The 19,607-nt window shown below is 35.8% G+C and overlaps 1 protein-coding gene across 1 annotated transcript; it reads left to right on the top strand.

The window, feature by feature from the left end:
* Window positions 1–822: 822 nt before the first annotated feature.
* On the top strand, window positions 823–2,057 carry LOC111887270 (uncharacterized). The gene is made up of 3 exons (XM_023883429.1): window positions 823–1,327; window positions 1,459–1,628; window positions 1,731–2,057. Exons 1-3 carry the CDS (start codon window positions 823–825, stop codon window positions 2,055–2,057), a joined length of 1,002 nt encoding a protein of 333 aa, XP_023739197.1.
* The last annotated feature ends 17,550 nt before the right edge of the window (window positions 2,058–19,607 follow it).

Raw genomic sequence — 19,607 nt, 5'->3', positions numbered from 1 at the left:
TCTTTATGTTGACAAGTATGCACCAAAAAAATCGTTTGGGCTTGATTCTGATGAAAAATTTATGGCTATCCTTAGCATGTATGGAAGCAAGAAACAAGTAACCATTAATGTGACAACAGAGAATAATCTTGGCTCCACTTTTCATACTAACCATTTGTCTGCCAACAGAGATGAACCACACGATGAGTGTGATGCAAACCTTTGTGCTAGTGAAGAAAGCTATCATAGTCATCTTAGTTCTGATAATGAAGATGGTCTAATGAATGATGATGATGATGTTAACTCGTTTAGTAAGAATAGTATGAGAATGGAAGTCGGCTCAAAATTTGAAAACGTGGTTGATTTTAGGAGAGCTTTAAACCACTTTGCAGTCAAAAATGAGTTTAACTACTACATTCAGAAAAGTGATCCGACACGATTCACAGCAAGGTGCGAAAACCTAGAATGTGAGTGGAGAATTCATGCTTCTATTACACAAGATGAAGTTACCTTTGAAGTAAGTGTATACGTTAAGTTATATTTAACATGCTTTATATTAAAAATATATTTATGTTTATTTAATTCTTTTTTTAGGTTAAAAAAATGGAAGAAGTACATACTTGCACTCGAAGCAACAAGGGTGGCAATAAGCGTGCCACTCAAGGTTGGATTGCTAATGTAGTAACTGACAAGTTGAAATCTGATGGGGATGTCTCTCCATATGAGCTAAGAAATTGGATTATGAAAACTTTCAATGTTGATGTGTCGTACCTAAAAGTTTTTAGAGGGAAAGAGTAAGCTTATACTGACATGTATGGTAAGGGGGAACACTCTTTCATGAAGATGGACGAATTTAGAGAAGAACTATTAAAAAGGAACGAAGGAAGCGTTGTTGAAATTGACTTTGAAAAATTTGGTGTAAAGAAACTTTTCAAAAGGATTTTTATTTGTTTAGCAGCTTGTTCTAGAGGGTTTGTTGTTGGTTGTCGTTCGTGTATTGGTCTTGATGCTTGTCATTTAAAAGGAAAGTTTAATGGTGTACTAGCCGCTGCAACTGGTATTGACGGTAACAATTCTATTTTTCCAATAGCATATTATGTGCTTGAATCAGAAAACACACAGTCATGGACATGGTTTCTTGACTCACTCAAAAAATCAATTGGAACGCCAAATGGTCTTGTTATCTCATCGGACATGCAGAAAGGGTTAGAAGTAGCCATCATGAATGTTTATCCTAATGTTGAGCCAGGCACTTATATAGCAACTTCAAGAAACACTTTCTTGGTGACTTCTTTAACACCAAACTATGGGCTACTGCGAAAACCTATCGTCCAACCAAGCATGATAGGTTATTAAAGGAAATTAGTGATAAAAATGAGGATGCCATTACATATCTAAATACCAACCACAAAAAAATATGGAGTAGAAGCAAGTTTGGAACTACTTCCAAGTGTGATTACATCACTAATAATGTTTCAGAAACATTTAATTCTTGGATTGGTAAATTGTGCTATAAACCCGTGTTTGATCTTCTTGACGCAATTAGGGAAAAGATTATGAAACAATTTGATAAGAAAAGGAATTTGGTGAATACATGGAATGGGGTATTGGTTCTTATTGCTAAAAATCATCTCAACGACATCGCTAAGGTAAGCATGTAAAATAATTAGGTTGAATTACTATATTTGTTTTAGTTTTTACTTCAATAATACATATATCTAAAACATATATGTTTCTAATTTTTCATATAGAACTTAGGTGAATATGAGGTTACTAGAAGTTGTGAGAATCAAGTTGAAGTGAAGTACAAGGGAACACGTTGGGAGGTCAACCTAGATGAAAGAAAATGTAGTTGTCAGGTGTGGCAAGTTCAGGGTCGACCATGTGTACATGCAACGGCTTTTATTTCTTTGATAAGGGATGCTAACTGGGACAAATATGTTGATCCCTATTTCACTATAGAGAAATTTAAATCTGCATATGCTTTTCAAATTGCTCCAATGCCCGGACAGGATCTATGGGCCAAAAAAAATGGAGGGAAAATATATCCACCTATTATCAAACGCCCACCTGGATGACCAAGAAAAAATAGAATCAAGTCATTGGATGAGCCTAAAAGAAGACACAAGTCTCCGCGATGTGGTGAGTATGGACACCGTCAAAAAACATGTAAAAATTCAGCATCTGAAAGTTTCAATCAAAGTGAAACAGCCACCTCTGAAAGGTTACTTAAATTTCCTTTTTTTCAGTAAATGACAATACTAACAATGAAAATAATTTTTTTATTCATTTTAGGAAACGTGGAAACAATACAAAATCGCATGGCGATTTGGGAGTTTCGGGGTCTACATAAAAAAAAGCTCGTGCAATTAGTTGGTGCTTTTAATAATTTTGTTAGCTTAAGTTGTAAATGTTCTTAATTAGGGTTCAATTGATGGATTTTTTTTGTTAGTATGTGACATAAATAAGTATTTTGATATTTATTTTCTTTTCATGAATTTGCATTTGTTGTCAAATTTGTATATATGGTGCAAATTTAAAGACCAGGGACCAAACTGTAATAAGTGAAAATTTAAAATCCAGGGACCAACTGTCATAAGTGAAAATTTATAGACCATGGACCAAACTGTAATAAGTGCAGATTTAAAATCTAGGGACCAAACTGTCATAAGTGCAAATTTAAAGACTGGGGACCAAACTGTAATAAATGAAATTTGAAATCCAGGGACCAAACTGTTATAAGTGCAAATGTAAAGACTATGGACCAAAGTTTAATAAGTGCAAGTTTAAAATCCAAGGACCAAACTGTTATAAGTGCAAATTTAAAGACCAGGGACCAAACTATAATAAGTGCAAATTTAAAATCCAAGGACCAAACTGTCATAAGTGAAAATTTAAAGACCAGGAACCAAACTGTAATAACTGATAAATTTTAAAAAGAGGGATCAAACTATAATTAATTCCAAATATATTATTTATGGACAAAAATTGTATATATTACAATTAAAAAGTACTGAGATCAAAAATATAGCTAATGTAATTAACTATATCTTATGAATTTCTCAAAGTACGATGCTATTTCTTGAATTTAGGCCTTCTTTTATATCTCTTCATTTGATGAGTAGTGAATCAAATTATTGATTGAATGCTCTTGGATACAATATGCTGGAAACCCTTCATTACCAGGTAAAGGTAATGCAAAGACTCCCCCAAAAATCAATCTGTTGGTGTAGTGAATTTGAGGGTATTAAGTATGTTTTCTTTTGTGGCTTGTAACCTAGCTTCAGCTTTAGTAACCGATCAAATAGTTTAGGCTTTGGATGTCAAACCTACAACAGCAGCAACAAAGAAACATGTCAAACTTAATAATTAAGGATGGCAAACACCGTCTTCCATGTCTTCCTATATATTACATTCTAAACAACTTCTTTCCCAATTTACCCCCTTAACAAGTCAATAACTCATAACACTAGTTTCCATTGTGCATATATTAAACTGTCAAAATAAATAAATAAATAAATAAAAGTTAAACATATAACACCCATTTAAGGCATTTTCAACAAACATTGTTATATAAATGTGACCATAAAATATGGATCTTGACAACATCATAGCATATGTAAATTGTAAATTTTCAAGAACATATAATGTAGCTTTACCTATTGAGTTATATAAGATTGAGCTGACTTATAAGCATCAGGCTTGTATCCAGTTAATCCTGCTTCCATGGTGACTAAAGAAGCATCTCATAAATCAAAGACACATCATGCTTATTATGATTCCTATCACCGGCCAAAAACTCATGAACTGATCCACCAATCTATATCCAACTTCTTCCAGGAGGCTTCTTAAGTGCCATTTTAACCATATACTCCCTCACATTTGCAACATCTTTCCACTTTTTAGCACCAGCATATACATTTGACAATAGCACTATATAAGCAACAACTTTATCATCTTCAAGATTCAAATCACCTATCGTTTGACAAACTTTGGAAGCAAGTTCCATATTCTTGTGAATTCTACAACCACCAAGTAAAGCACCCCATATTTGCATCAAGCAGAATATTAAATGTTCAAAGTTCACTGGAAACCTGATCGTAGCTCAAATCAAAACAACTAAGTTATAAAATACAACATAACTAAACTGATTGTTAAAAGAATTTGAACAATTGAAACTAAGAACCCTAAAAATGAAATTGAAGAGATAGAAAATAGGAATAGCTTGAAATCGATATTTACCTTATGTGATGATGTGAGTGTGCGACAACAGGGGGAGAAGCCTTTTGTGTGATGCGATCAGAAGGAAGCTGCAAGACGGAAGGAAGTTGCGATCGGAAGGAAGTGCAAGACCGAAGGAAGCTGCAAGACGCAATGAATATGCGATCGATAACGAAGTTCGACATGTGATTGTTGATCGACGATTGTGTGCGATTGTTGATCGATGAAGACGCAAGGGAAGACGATTCATGAAGCAGGACGCAAGGAATCTACGATTTCTATTTGTTCATGTGAGTATGATTTTGGAATTTAGAAGCAATGACAAAATTGTCAATTTCAAATGGTTTTTAGCTTTAATGATTTTAAAATGGTAAAAAATATTATAAATCAATAAAAATAATCAAAAAAATAGATTTGGGTATTTATGATATTATAACACATTAAAAAGGGCAAATACGATATTTAGAATTTAGGCCGGGCAAATACGATATTTAGCCGTTTAGCAAGGGTGTATACAAAATTCTCCCAAAAATTAAATCCAGTTCTAAGAAAAAATTAGATTTTCAAAGTTTTTTTTTATATTTAATTGTACGATCTGAATTAACTATAAAATCATAATATATATTAGTTATTATCATACAATGAGTGAGATGGCAAACAGGCAACAAGTTGCGTCGTTAAGCCTTTTTGTATGGTAAAACTAATTCTTTTGAATACTACATTCATAGATCTAGGGGATGTAACATTATTATGCATGATCCGTTGTACTCAATTAAGATGCTCCACCGTATTCGGCACGAGGAAACCAAACGTATCAAATGGTATATATATATATATATATATATATATATATATATATATATATATATATATATATATATATATATATATATATGAGTCCAACACACAAAAAATCTGGAATACGCATTCCAGAATTTGCAAATCTAAAGCACGATCTACCCGCATTTCGGACCATATTTGCAGCATGGATTCGTCAAACCAAGTAAGTTATACTATTTAAGTTACTTTGCATTTGATTTTATAAAACGACTTACGTATTCCGGAATGGTCCGGAATATGAAGAACGAATCTGGAATACTATGATCGAATATGGATTATCCTTTTTTATGTTTTTCTCATTGTACGTGTATGAATCTCATGTAAGTACTTTGTAGTGTGTTTCTAATCTCTTGTTTTCGTCCCAAATTAGGTTTTGTAGGGGTTCCAGAATGGTAATGTAAGTTCGGAACATGAAGAACGTGGTCCAGAACCCGATGAACTATTCTAGAATGATGTTACGCAATATCAATCCAAAATAACTATACTTATAAGTTTTTTCAAAATATTGTTTAATAACTCATGTTAGTCCAAAGACGAGTTTGTGTGGATGTTGTTAAAAAAAATGGGTTTTACGGACGACGAAGTTGTATTCCATTTACATGAACTTTCAGAATTATGCCCAATAAAGGTAAAATCAAAAAACAAAAGTTTTATAATTTTAATTTATTTTTATTGTAATGTATTAAAATATTCTTGGAATTTTGTTTTTGCAAATAAAAAACCAAGATGTTGAGTTTCAACATAAAATAAAAACATAAACCAGCAAAGACACCTAGAAAATTAAGAAAGATATCAGAAAGGGTATTAAAACTTAAATTGAAAGCAGATAGAACTTTAAAAGATAGCACTGGAGCAAGTGCAGACAAACCTGTTATGATAAACTAGTTGCAATTATGTTTTCTTCTTGTTATGGACATGTTTCACCAAGTTGCTATTATTATTATTATTGAATATTTTTATGCGCGTTGATCTTTAAATAGTATATTACTATAATTTAGGTATATTTTATTTTTAGTCTCCAACATCTAGTGACTCGAACGATGGGGATGAGTTCCATATAGAGTATGCTATAACACGTCTTGAAGACGAGCAACGACGTCTTCTTGATACTCAAGACTACGCGCGGAGTGAATTCAATTTGGGTCATCATGGATCGATTGACCAAGAACGCACATTTTATCCTGATTCAGGAGAGTATCTATACAGAGAAGTTGGTTGAGGTATACATCAGGGAGGTCGTAGCATAGCATGGGGTGCCATTTTTTGTGGTTTCAGACGGTGACGTACGGTTCACTACCAGATTTTGGAAGAGGTTCCACGACGTGTTGGGTACTCGTCTCCTTTTCAGTACGGCTTTCCACCCACAGACTAACGGTCAGAGCGAGCAAATTATTCGAACGTTGGAGGATATGCTTCGAGTGTGTGTTTTGGATTTTGGAGGGAGTTAGGATATGTTTTTGGGTTTTGGTATACTACACCATAGGATGTTGTAAAACGTACCTTTGCTTATGATTCAACAAGTAGTAGAACAAGCCATATGAGTCGAAGTTTATCCATTCCTTTTACCTTCGGGATAAAAGCAATATATGTGGCCCCTCGATGATTTAATGATGACACATGTGAGTGCTTGTGACATCCCCAAAATCTCGGCCAGAAAAGACCGTTTTCATTTATGCTTTTTAAACATTTTCAGAGTAAATCCTTTTAATTTTAAAAGAGATGCGGAATTTGTTCCCAAAAACAAAACATGATAAAATAGATATTTATCAAAAAATTTCATATAAAAATATGATTTCATTTCATAATCAAAATTCGGGATGTCATGTTCCGATACAGATCATAAAGCATAAACGATAACATTACAAGTCATTCAACAAATATATACATATACAGACTTGTAAACAAAACAACTTGATGATTCGCCCATCTTAAGCTCTTGCGCCACTTCCTGTAATACAAATAAACTGAGTGGGTCAGGCTTGGGAGCCTGGTGAGCATATAGGGTTTTCAACCCACAATAATTATATTTAATTTCAACAATCCACAATAAACCCGATTACCCATTCCCGTTATCCTCACTTTACGTCCCTAAAATAACATCTATTATAAGGAACCTAATTCAGGATTTTCATCGGGACGGACATTATTGCAGAGGGGCTTCCTCAACAATAAGTGCCCTAAAGGCAACCATGTGGGGGATAGAGTACACCGGTGAACACGTCGTTCACAACACCTACAGGTAATGAACCTGCTAGTGTTCCACAGGACAGTCTAGAATAGTCTGTGGTCGTCATCCATACTCTGCTGAATGACTAGAATAACACTAATAACACCGAGGCCTCTCATCTGTTTATTTCACACCAATTATCTACCCATGTTCTACCCAACATATTAGTAGATAAAAATATACATTTTTATACATTGTTTAAAACCCTGTATATCATGCTTTAATCAATACATATTCCACATAACCGATGAGGCATACACACATAACACGTATTTCATAGAGAATATATCACATCTATGAGATAGAAAAGAGTGAATATACATTCACACATATAACAGCAAAATATATACACATAGCACGTATTTTATATAGAATACTTCATAATATTGCGTTGGAATGAAAATGACTACACACTCACTTGATCGGAAGACGATCGGGCAGCACTACGGCTTGCAGAAGTAGTGTTTCTCCGTAGATCTGGAAAATCTTCACAAAAACCGGGCTCCTCGCGGGCAGGGCTTCGGCTCGAAAATCTCACTTCTCGGGATCCTCGGGACTTTGGAACTTGCTTCGGGGCTCGGGAATAATACCGGGGCTCCGGGATATGATTGGCACGCAAAACGATGCAAAACTTAGAGAGATAGTAAGAAAAATCGCAAGGAAAATGGCTGATCTCGAGTTCTATTTATAGGCTGCTGGATCTGGGATTACGCTGGGCGTAATTTCAATTTACGTTGGGTGTACTCAGGTTACGCTGGGCGTACTTTGACGTCACTGTGTGCGTCGACCAGTGGTACTCGAGTATTGGTCAGACAAGTTGCACCCCTCTAAGTACGCTGGGCGTACTCAAATTACGATGGGCGTAATTTGACTCGTCGAACTTCTAAATTGTGTAACTTTTGCATACGAGCTCCGTTTTCGACGTTCTTTATATCCACGCGTAGGTCAGACCATACTCTACAACTTTCATTTAGACTCCGTCGGCTAATTTTGACTTTTATTTTTAGAAGGTCGGGACAGAAAAACTTCGTTATAAATTCATAACTTCTTCGTCTGACGTCCGTTCTCGCCTAACTTTTCATCGTTTCGCTACTAACAACGAGATATTCGATTCTCATTTAGATTGTTTCGGCTAAAAACCGCTCGATCTCAAATCCAGTATTCGGGCTGCATACTGCCAAGTCGAAACTTCAGAAAATCATAACTTCCTCATACGAAGTCAGATTTGGGCGTTTTATATATATTCGGAAACCTCGTTTTGGCCACTACAACTTTCTGCAAAGATATCAAGTTTATTTTACACTTAAATTTTGATGCTTATTTTATTCTTAATTAATCACATCACATAATTAAGCAATTAAGCACAAAACACATACACATAATACTCAAATAATAATACGTTCTTATTATTTCAAAATGGGGTTACAAAGGTTAACCTAGACTATTACATTGCTAAAATGGCAAGCCCAGAAACACGGGCGTTACAGTGCTTGGCCAAGCCAGGACTGATTTGATCTATTCAATTAGTCAGTCGTAATGAATCGGAAATCAGGAAACAACAAATGGACAGGGAGAATGATTTATAATCCATGTCTCAGTCCATATGATATCTAGAATGGAGGAATATATGATCCCTTATCTAATGGACAAGTCATTGACAAAGGTCAGAGTTCATCGGCAAGGTCAGAGTTCGACAGAAGCTTTTGAGAGCTACGATTGCTAGTCGGGGTTTGAAGTCATACTCAATAATAGTTTTAGACTTATCCAACTGGAAGACTGTTGGATTAATGTCTAAGTCCATAACTATAATTGGTAAGACTTGACCCGACCCGGCATGGTCCATTTGGGTTGCATGTCGGGACAATTGGATTGACAAGATGAGGAAAAAGGATACTAGTTATTTATATTAATATATTATAAGTTCTAATATATTAATATATAATCATATTATTTAATTAGTATTGATCAAGAATTAATTTATAATTAATTAAGTGATCAAAAGGAACTAATTAAATATGGACTCTAAGATATATGTGTGTGATGGGCCAAGTTCATTTAGGTTGGGCTAAGCTTTCATGGATAGTCCATGGAGTGTTTAACCCATGGATCGTATGAAATGAAAGGTCATGGGTATTAGGGTTTAACCCTAATCTCCACACTATATAAAGATGTCCTTGGTTGGTGAAATTGGCAATAGTGTGTGTACACAAAAGGGCAAGGCCAATTTCACTAGAGAGAACCAAAGTATCCTTATTCTCAAGGTTATTTCAAGTGTTCATGGTGTTTTGTGAACCATTTGAGGTGTCACACTTAGGGAACTAGGCACTCAAGCTTCATGAAGACAAGTTACATCAATAAGGTATGTATTCTATCCATTTTATTACCCAAGTATCAAAAGATTGTATGCTAGTTTGGGTAATACCTTGGAATATTCATATTTTCATGTATAATAGAGAAAACATAGATCCAAGATATTAGGGTTGCATGTACACTTAGGAGTGTTAGAATGCTCACAACCCAACATATGTATCTTTTGTTAGCAGAATTTTCATATAACAACAACTATCACGCCAGCATTGATCGATCTCCTTTTGAGATGCTCTATGGGAGGAAATGCAGGACCCCGATTTGTTAGGGTGAGGTCGGTCAGTGAGTTATGGGAAGTACTGAGGTGGTACTCAAGACTACTGAGTTGATTCAGCAGATTCGGAGTATACTCCAGACAACTTAGAGTCGGCAGAAGTGTTATGCCGACAAACGCCAATCAGATCTAGAGTTCCAGGTTGGGGATATGGTTCTCTTGAAGGTGTCACCTTGGAAAGGTGACATCCGATATTGGTCCCTAGGTACATCGATCCTTTCAGAGAGCTGGCCCAAGTGGCCCGGGTTTCTTATCGCTTGGATCTTCTTGAGGAGCTTAGTCAGATCCACATCACATTCCACGTCTCTCAGTTACGGAAATGTCTTGTGGATGATTATGTGGTGGTTCCATTGGAGGATATTAACGTGGATGATCTCCTAAGTTATATCAAGAGATCGGTGGTGATTCTTAATCAGAAGACGAAAACCTTAAGGAATAAGGTTGTTGAGTTAGTGAAAGTTCAGTGGCAGCATCGCAAGGGTTCAGAATAGATGTAGGAGTCGAAGGACAATATGAGGGAGCATTACCCAGAGTTGTTTCGGGCAGCAGAGTTCGAGGACAAAGTCTGAATCAAGTGGGGGAGGGGAATTGTAACACTCGGAATGTTGTAAGTTCCATTTCAGCCCTTATTGCAAAATTACTTACATTTTGGTCCCCTAGTTAGTACGCTTAGCGTACTAGCCATTTGCGGATCGCGGGACTCATTCACGTACGCGGGGAATACGTGGAGTACACATAACATACGCGAGGCAGGGGCAAACCCTAATTTTTAGGGTTTGCACCCTATTTAAACAACTTTTCTCACCCTTGGTCACCCTATTGATCAGCCTCCATCATCTTATGCCCTGACATCAAAACCCTAAGTGCATCTTGTAATTTTGAGATTGTAAGTGAGATTTGGTGGCGTTTTAGTGAAAGAAGAAGAACTCTTGGTGGTTGCTTGGGAGTATCTTGGGCTTGTATATCTAGCTTCATCGTCATCATTTCAATCCATTTGAGTCATAAAGTTCTCTACTTGATGGTTCAATATGATAGATTTAGTTTTGGGACTTAGGTTATGCATTCTTGGTTCTTTTGAGTTAAAGTTGAGCTTTTGATCTACTCCAGAAGCAATGGAGATTAGATCTTAGCTCCTTGGAGTTCCCTTGTTCATAAAAATGTAAACTTTATGAAATATATTGGTCCATGCAAGTGTTAAGAGCTTTATTAAGCTTCTTTTTTTAGTGTTGTGTCCCAATAAGCCATGCATGGGTGTAAAGTTTCCAACTTTACGTGATAAGTTACCTTATAGAATTAGATCTGAGAGCTTGGCACATTGTCTTAGCCGATTAAGTGCTTAATGAAGTGGTTTGGTAGTCTGGGTAGTACATTGGGCGTACCGAACTGGTACGTTGCGCGTACTGACCCGGACGGAGTACGCTAAGCGTACGAGCTAAGTACTCCCCGCGTACTCATCAGATTGACATTTGGGCTTTACATTCTCGGTTTGGGCTATAGTTTAGGTTTCTAAGATTGGGCTTTGTTGGGACATTAGACTTCTTATTTGGGCTTTTGGCTAGTATTTTGGGCTTCCTTGGATTTAGGTCCATGATGAGTTTTGGGTCCAATTTGGAAGATTGGACCATATTGGGCTTTAGGTTTCCATTTAGGATATGGTCCATTTGTGTAGTTAGGTTGGGCCTTGGTTTTGGGCCAAGTAAGAAAAAGGGTAAAATGGTCTTTTACCCTGGTTATGGGATAAGGAGCTTAGAGTCTTGGTTATGGGTCGAGATCTAATTATTAATTGGATATTATTTGGTTGATGATAGCGTGGGGATCTTCCGGACCAGCTGACCAAGACTTATTTGAGTGTTTCAACAGCTAGAGTGGGTTTCCTCACTATGTTTAGCGGGTCAAAGGCACCAATGCCAACCCATGGTTTGTTATGTTTAGGATGGTAGATGTATGCGTGACTCTTGCATATGTATTATGTTTAAATGTGTACTAGGCGGGGCCCGATGACCATTTTGTATGCTATTTATCTTTGTGATTATTGCATGTGTTATGTGTTTATTTGTTTATATGTATACTGGGTTGGGGCCGATGACTGACAGATCTGTCTACCGAGCGGGGCCTGATGTCGGGCAGGGCCAATCATATGTTTGTTATGTATGGTATGTGGTATTTTGGGGAACTCGCTAAGCTTTGTGTTTACAGTTTTCAATTTATGTTTTCAGGTACTTCTGGTTCGAAACGGAAGAGCCCGAGATGATTGCAATACACACATGACCTGGTTCCGCATTTTATATTACTCTGATGTATTGTGATGTTATTAGTACACTTTGATTCACCATGATTTCTATGATGATGTTTTGGATAATAGTTTTATTAACTTAAAAACGAAAATTTTTAGTCTTAACTTTTGGGACGTTACATGATTTTTTTAAAACAAACGGTATGATAATCTAAAATGACAATTTTTTCATTAACATTATTGCAAAGAGTGTTATAAATCCTAATACATACTTAGATTGGTTTCCACAAATTAGGAAATTGTAAGGGATACATATTTTGTTCGCAGTCAACAAAATCTCCTCTAATTCTAACAACATCTGTTAGACAGTCCCATTATGCATGAAGCTTATTGATCTCCGCATTTGCATCTTCAATCCACATCTTAGCTTGTTTCACTTCTTTCATAGCTTCAGCAACCCATTTTTCCTTTTCATTTACTTGCTCCGCTAGATCGTCTATGCGTTGATTTAGTGCGTAACTTCTTTCAGAGTCCTTTTCATTTGTTTCTTCAGTAGCCTTCATAGCTTGGAAAACGTCATCAGACATTTTATCCGGGAGTGGGAAATCTGGGCCTTCCGAAAAACGGGTTATTATCTGAACAAACATAAAAATCTTATTCTTTACAATGTCAAACACCATCGTGAGATGAACTCATTCCAATTTTTTTCTACGTTGAGGATGCATGTTAGGTGCATTTTAAGGTCCAAAAGCAATGTGTGGAACAAGGGTCTGAAATAGCCATTCCGGAACGTGGCTCTGGAAAGGGGTTCCGGAATGAGGGTCCGAAATATTGTCAGGAATCTATAACATTTGCTATTCGGAATGACTACACATACTTTCAGGAATCTATGACTTTTACTGTTCTGAATGACTACACGTATGTCAGGAATCTATGACAATTACTGTTCCGAATGAAAACACATAGTGCAGGCTATAAATACAAGGTCAAAGCCTATGAGGATGCATGCTAAGTGCATTTTATGGTACAAAAGAAATGTCTAGAACAAGGATCTGAAATAGCAATTCGGGAACGTGGATCTGGAATGGGGTTTTGGAATGAGGTTCTAAAATACTATCAGGAATCTATGACATTTACTATTCGGAATGACTACACATACTTTCAGGAATGGATGACAACTACTCTTCCAAATTGAGGGTCCGACATAGAAATTCCGGAATGTGTTTTTGGAATAGTGTCATGAATCTATGACCATAGTAAATGACATACTCTTTACCTTGTTAAATTTACTACTAAAAATTCAAGTGTCCAAACTCTTTACCTTGTTAAATTTACTACTAAAAAATCATTTCTCATAATCCAAAGAAATGGAATGTTGAGATTGTGACTCTCAAGGTATTATAAGGACATGTGGGTTATCCTTTCATTATTTTTTTTAATTAATATTAATTTACACAATATACGTCTTGTGTTTGACCTTAAATTTTCAGAGACCACAGTCTAGGTTTATATGTTGAATTGACAAAGCAAAAGACAATAATTCATTGATAATCAGTAACTTAGTTCGATCAAAAAAACTTGAAACCCAAAATATGCACTTGAAGATAGTGTTAATTTGTAGTTGGATTTTCTTTTTTGGAATTGGTGTGTACAAGTTGTAAGCTTTATGCTCATCTGCTAAGTTTTTGTAACGCTTATTACTTAATCTATGTAACGTGTATTACTTAATCTATGTAATATGTAATGTTTTCTTGTTTGTTATTATTACTATGGTACTTGTAAATTATGTTTTTTCTATCTTTGTAATATGTAACAAATATTAGGGCAATAATAATATTTTCTATTACACACTGCAAATCAATTACAAGCAAAATTAATTTTAATTACATTAGCAATAAAACAGCCATGAAAGTGTTTGGTATTTCCCAATTCCCATTCTGATAGAGGGGGAAGAGGGTGCATGGTTTGTGTCTGGTAGGTAGTCTGAAACACATCAACTTGGTAATATATCTTAAACATTTCAGGTAATTCATGGATATCGCAATAGCATGAACGCATGCTATACCCTGACTATGTCATTTCCCACATGAACATGTATGACAATTTAGATCAACAACACAAGTTTTTTAAAATCAAAAACTCAATAAAATTCAAACGGGAATGGAGATGCGATCTCTGGTGAGATCTTTGTTGCTTGCCACCGAGCAGAATTTTGTATCCTTTTATGAAGCACCATTTCAACATACAGGGTGAGTACGTCAGTCAACCTCCCTGAAAAGTAAATATGATCAAATAAGGTTCTTGTACAAGTAACTAAATAATTTAATATTGCATCCGGTATTTTACATGCCATTAAACTACACTCAACGAAAGTTCGTTGAATGTAGCCACGAATTGCCTCAGTAAGCGTTATTGTCAGTACATTGCGTTGATTTACCGAAAACACCAAAAAAATTAGGGGGGCATCAATGTTGACTACATTCAAACAGATGTTAGGGAAATTAGATTTTGCCCATTTCACATGACCGATGTTGTCAAGCACTTCATGAGCATTAGGGGTCAGCCAACGGAAGTTTTCTTCTAGTATATGAGTTGGATGTCATCCAGAACAAAGGTTGTAATGTTCTGCCAGATACACCTCTTGTGCGTATATACTTAAACAAACTTTTAGAAGTATACCCGTTAAAAAAATCAGGGAATAGATGCTCTATTCAAGAACTAATGACATTGTTCATATTTGTTATGAACGGTAATTCCATATCCTGTCTGAGAGCTTCTTTTAACATCATCAGGAACCAGGTACAACAGTAGAGATTGTTTTCCACGGTCAAACCAAATACTATATGGAGGGTTGGGTTGTTCCCGTCGATACCAACCACTGCAAACATTTTTTTAGGTAGTCCCCTCTAAGAGGGACACTACCTATAAAGATGACAGGCAAGAAGCAGCCTATAAATGCATGGACCTGTATTTTTTGGGAAAAAAACGAATTAGTTTAGATGTAGAAACATTATCAATTTTAAAGAAACAATATAAAAGTGCAAAAAACAAATATACCACGCATCCAATAGCCACAAAACAAGTTTTGAAACGATCCATCAAATCAGTTTTGATGTGAGTGTAAGTATGCAGGTTGGTTCGCTTAAGGTTGTGAAGATAAACATTGCAGGTTCTTAAATTTTTCTTTGTGTTCACTCTCTGAGAAGCTCATTTTGAAGTTGTTATAAGAGATAATTAAGAATTACTTGGTTGAAGGTAAGGTTCTAAGCATATGCGGACACACACACACACACACATATATATATATATATATATATATATATATATATATATATATATATATATATATATATATATTATGAGACAAAAATTGAGGTTATAATCTGAAATGCAAGGTCTGTAATGTGTCTCCAGAATAGGAACTCTGCAACGGATACCACCACTCCGGAATGCTATGTTCCGGAGCATGTGGTCATTTTACCATAAAAAGAATGTTAGTTATTTTTATTAAAATAGTCGTTTATAAGGGTTAGATTACTCAATTTCCCTTTAATTAATACACGATTTGTCCTGGCTAGTGTTGGGTAACTAATTTTTTATGGGGGGGCGAGAATGGAAATCACATAGGTTGCCAAATCCACCAAGAAGAAATCATGATTTAGGTTGTCCTCTTAGTGTTCAAGTCGTTCCAATTTGCGTAGTTCTTCATTAAAAATAACAAATCTGATTCAAGTATTTTACAAATAAAACAAAATACATACAAAGTGGAAAAATATTATATAATTACAATAATTACCTTCAAAACATCTAAACCGTTACAACAATTATCCCAAAAACCATTAGAAATTTGGGGTATAGAAAGGTTTGGAAATTCTGAGAATTGTGATATCACTTTCAGATTAAAGTATTTGGGTGGTACTCCTAATATTTAACCAGATAAGACTCGGAATATGAGGGCAAGAACAGAGAATGTGATTGTTATGAATTTCGCATGTACCAGAAAATGAGACCAAAAACTGATTTATGATCTTTGTCTGAAAACTGCCATACGACAGTTTCAAACTGACATAAAACTACCAAAACTGACATAAAAACGGGTATTTGGATAATTGTCAAACCAATGGTCAATTCTTTGAAAAACTAACATAAAAAACTGGCGGGGTGTAACGTCCCAAAAATAATGACATAAAATTTTCGGTTATAGATTAATAAATTGTTAATACATATCATTTCCATAAAACTAAGTTAATTGAGATTAATCAAAACATCATCAAATCAGAGTAAATCACAGAATGCAGAAAAATGTGGTGTGTGCTCCACAATCATCCTGAGCTCTTCTATTTGAAAACTGAAGTACCTGAAAAACAAACTAAAAATCATAAGCATAAAGCTTAGTGAGTTTCCCAATATACCTCATACCACACATACATAAAAACACATAATGGGCCTCGCCCTGCATCGGACCACGTCTGACATCGATCCCCGCCCGACATCGAGCCCCACTAGACAAACAGATCTGTCAATCATCAGGCCCTGTCTGGCATCGGGCCCAGCCCGGTGGAAGCATATAAACATATAAACATATAATGTAACGCTCGTAGATTCGGGCTAGTCAATTGAGAGGCAATAGGGGCCGAAAACGACTTTTCGACAAAAGATTATTAAGAATAAATAATCTCAACCAAGTTTTAATATATGTTACAAGGTTTCCGTACATATAAAGAGCGTCGAAATCCGAGTTATAACGAAGAAGTTATGACACGTCGAAGTTTCGCGACGGAACCGACACGATACCGGGAGGCGTAAATAGTGAATTTACGATAGAGCGAGATTTAGACTTAGCGATCTAAAAGAAATTCGTAGTATATGTTAAACCGATAGTGTGCATAAAAAGAACATCCAAATCTGACTTCGTATGAGGAAGTTATGATTTTTCTAATATTTAGCATAGCAGTGCACAGCCCGAAATCTGAATTTTAGATCAGTTGATTTTTAAACCGATAGTGTGCATAGCAGGGAACCTCCCTATCACAAGAAGAAAGCCCCGGAACGCCCGACGGCTCCGAGAATAAAAGCTTTCGGCTCGGAAACGCTGCTCCAGCGAAGCCCGGTTTTTAATAAAAACCTGTTGTAAGTGAGCTACACCTATACTATATTTAATATAGCTTTTGTTTAATTATAATAACATTATTAGGACCTTAAAATAATTATTTGGGTTATTATTATGAGTTATATTGAGTGTTATTTAACGCTTATATAATAGTAATAATAGCTAGACTATTAATTAGTCGCGGTTAACGTTAAAAACTAAACCCTAGTGGTATTGATACTAGGTTTTGTCGAGGAAAATTGTTTTGAGATAACGAAGTGATGTCTGAGTTTGGAATCACCACCTAATCAAGTGAGTGCATGGTCCCTTTCATCTTACACATAGATATGAAGTATTTTATATAAATTACGTGCTATGTGTGCATATTAACTGAGTACTTGTTGTCTATGCTGGATTAACGATTTTATACACGTTTTAAATGATTTAAACTGTATATGTATTATATATCTACGAAAATGTTGGGGTAAGACATGGGTAGATGTAATAGATGAAATATGAGTTGGATGATGAGTTGAGAGGTGAAATAGACCGTGAGGTGAGGGTGAGAGGTGGACGATGTGAGAAGCCTATTTCCCAAATGATGGCCTTATCATTCAACAGAGTATCGATGATAACCACAGACTATTTTAGACAGTCCAGTGGAACACTATCAGGCTCGCAACCTGTAGGTGTTGTGAACGATGTGTTCAACGGTGTACTCTAAAAACCCATTGATATGTATTGCGAGTGGACTCTCGAAAACGATACTGTCAATAAAACCCTGGCAGATGCGCCTAAAGGACTCTACAGGCAGAAGCGCCTAATAGAGAACCTCATAACCCCGGCAGATGCGCCTAAAAGGACTATTCCGGCAGATGCGCCCCATAGAGAATGTTACAATTTTGGCAGATGCGCCTAAGTGACAGAACTAGCAGTTGTGTCCGACAGATGTGTCATTTACAACTATGGAATTCATACCTATTCCTTAGGATACTTCTTAAGAATGAATAAACAAGAAATAGCTGATTCTTAGGGTAGATCCTTAAGAATAAAGAAGATAATGGGGATGGGTAATTAGGTTAACTGTTTGATGATTAAACATAATAATTATATTATTGTGGGTTGAAAACCTTATGTACTCACTAGGAATGGCAACGGGGCGGGTTCGGGGTGGGGCATGGTTTCCCAAACCCGCCCCGATATCTTTCGGGTTTCTTATCGGGGCGCCCAATGGGTTCGGGTTTTCCAGTCGGGTTTCGGGTTTCTTATCGGGTTTACAACAATTCATAACGAAATCTTTATTCCGTTTTAGGGTACCCCGATGTCATAAAAAATATGTGTTCTAGCCTCCCTTTTAAATTAAAAATATGATGAATCACTTTAATAAAATTAAATCGATGTTATATTAAAAATTATTTTATTTAATTTTAGTGTAATACATCAAAACATAAAAAATAATCATTCACACCGGATTGTTAATAACTAAAAAGATTGTCCACAGTAAGTATTTTATCTTTGAATGTGTGTCATTAACATATATATATATATATATATATATATATATATATATATATATATATATATATATATATATATAATCGGGGCGGGTCGGGTCGGGGCGAGGATAACCCACTCCCTGCCCCGAACCCGATAAAAAACCCGATAACGACCCGTTACCCGACCCGAAATAATCGGGTTTCGGGTTTCCCCGTCGGGTTCAGGTTTTTTTGCCATCCCTAGTACTCACCAGGTTTCCCAACCTGACCCACTCAGTTTATTTATATCACAGGTGTCGATATGAAGTGACATTACACTGAGAGATTAAAGAGATGTAGATCACTAGTGTAAATAAATTTAAGTTCCGTTTATGCTTATGTTCCTGTATTGACAATGACATCCCAAACGTTTTAAAATGAATAAAATACGTTTCTTCGAAAATGTTTTGATAACGTATTTATCGTATTTTTCTGGGAACAAATTCCACAATATTTTTATGAAAAGAAGTACTCTGATTTTTATAAAGCATAAACAAAAATCGGTCTTTTCTGGCCATGAAAATGGGGATGTCACAGTTGGTATCAGAGCATTAGTTTAAGCGAACTAGGAATATGGATTTATTTCTAGACTTAAACTTAGAATGCTAAGCGATGATTGTGAGGTGTGAGCACTAGATTATTTTAGGAATTATGCCTAAAATACTTTTATGTGCTAAATGCTTTGTGCCTGACATGCTATTATTTGTTCGGATCTATGGTCTGTTGCCGACCGGATCTGGAAACCTTATGTGTTTAGGATTCTAAGCGTTTAACTACGATATTAGAACTAGCATATAAACGTTTCGGAGTGATAAGGATGATTTAAACGTCAATCCTAAATA

Source organism: Lactuca sativa, chromosome 5, assembly GCF_002870075.4.
Source record: "Lactuca sativa cultivar Salinas chromosome 5, Lsat_Salinas_v11, whole genome shotgun sequence".
In the NCBI taxonomy this organism is placed as follows: Eukaryota; Viridiplantae; Streptophyta; class Magnoliopsida; order Asterales; family Asteraceae; genus Lactuca; species Lactuca sativa.
The sequence above is the reverse complement of the archived record's forward strand: the minus strand, read 5'-3'. Positions and strand labels throughout refer to the sequence as shown.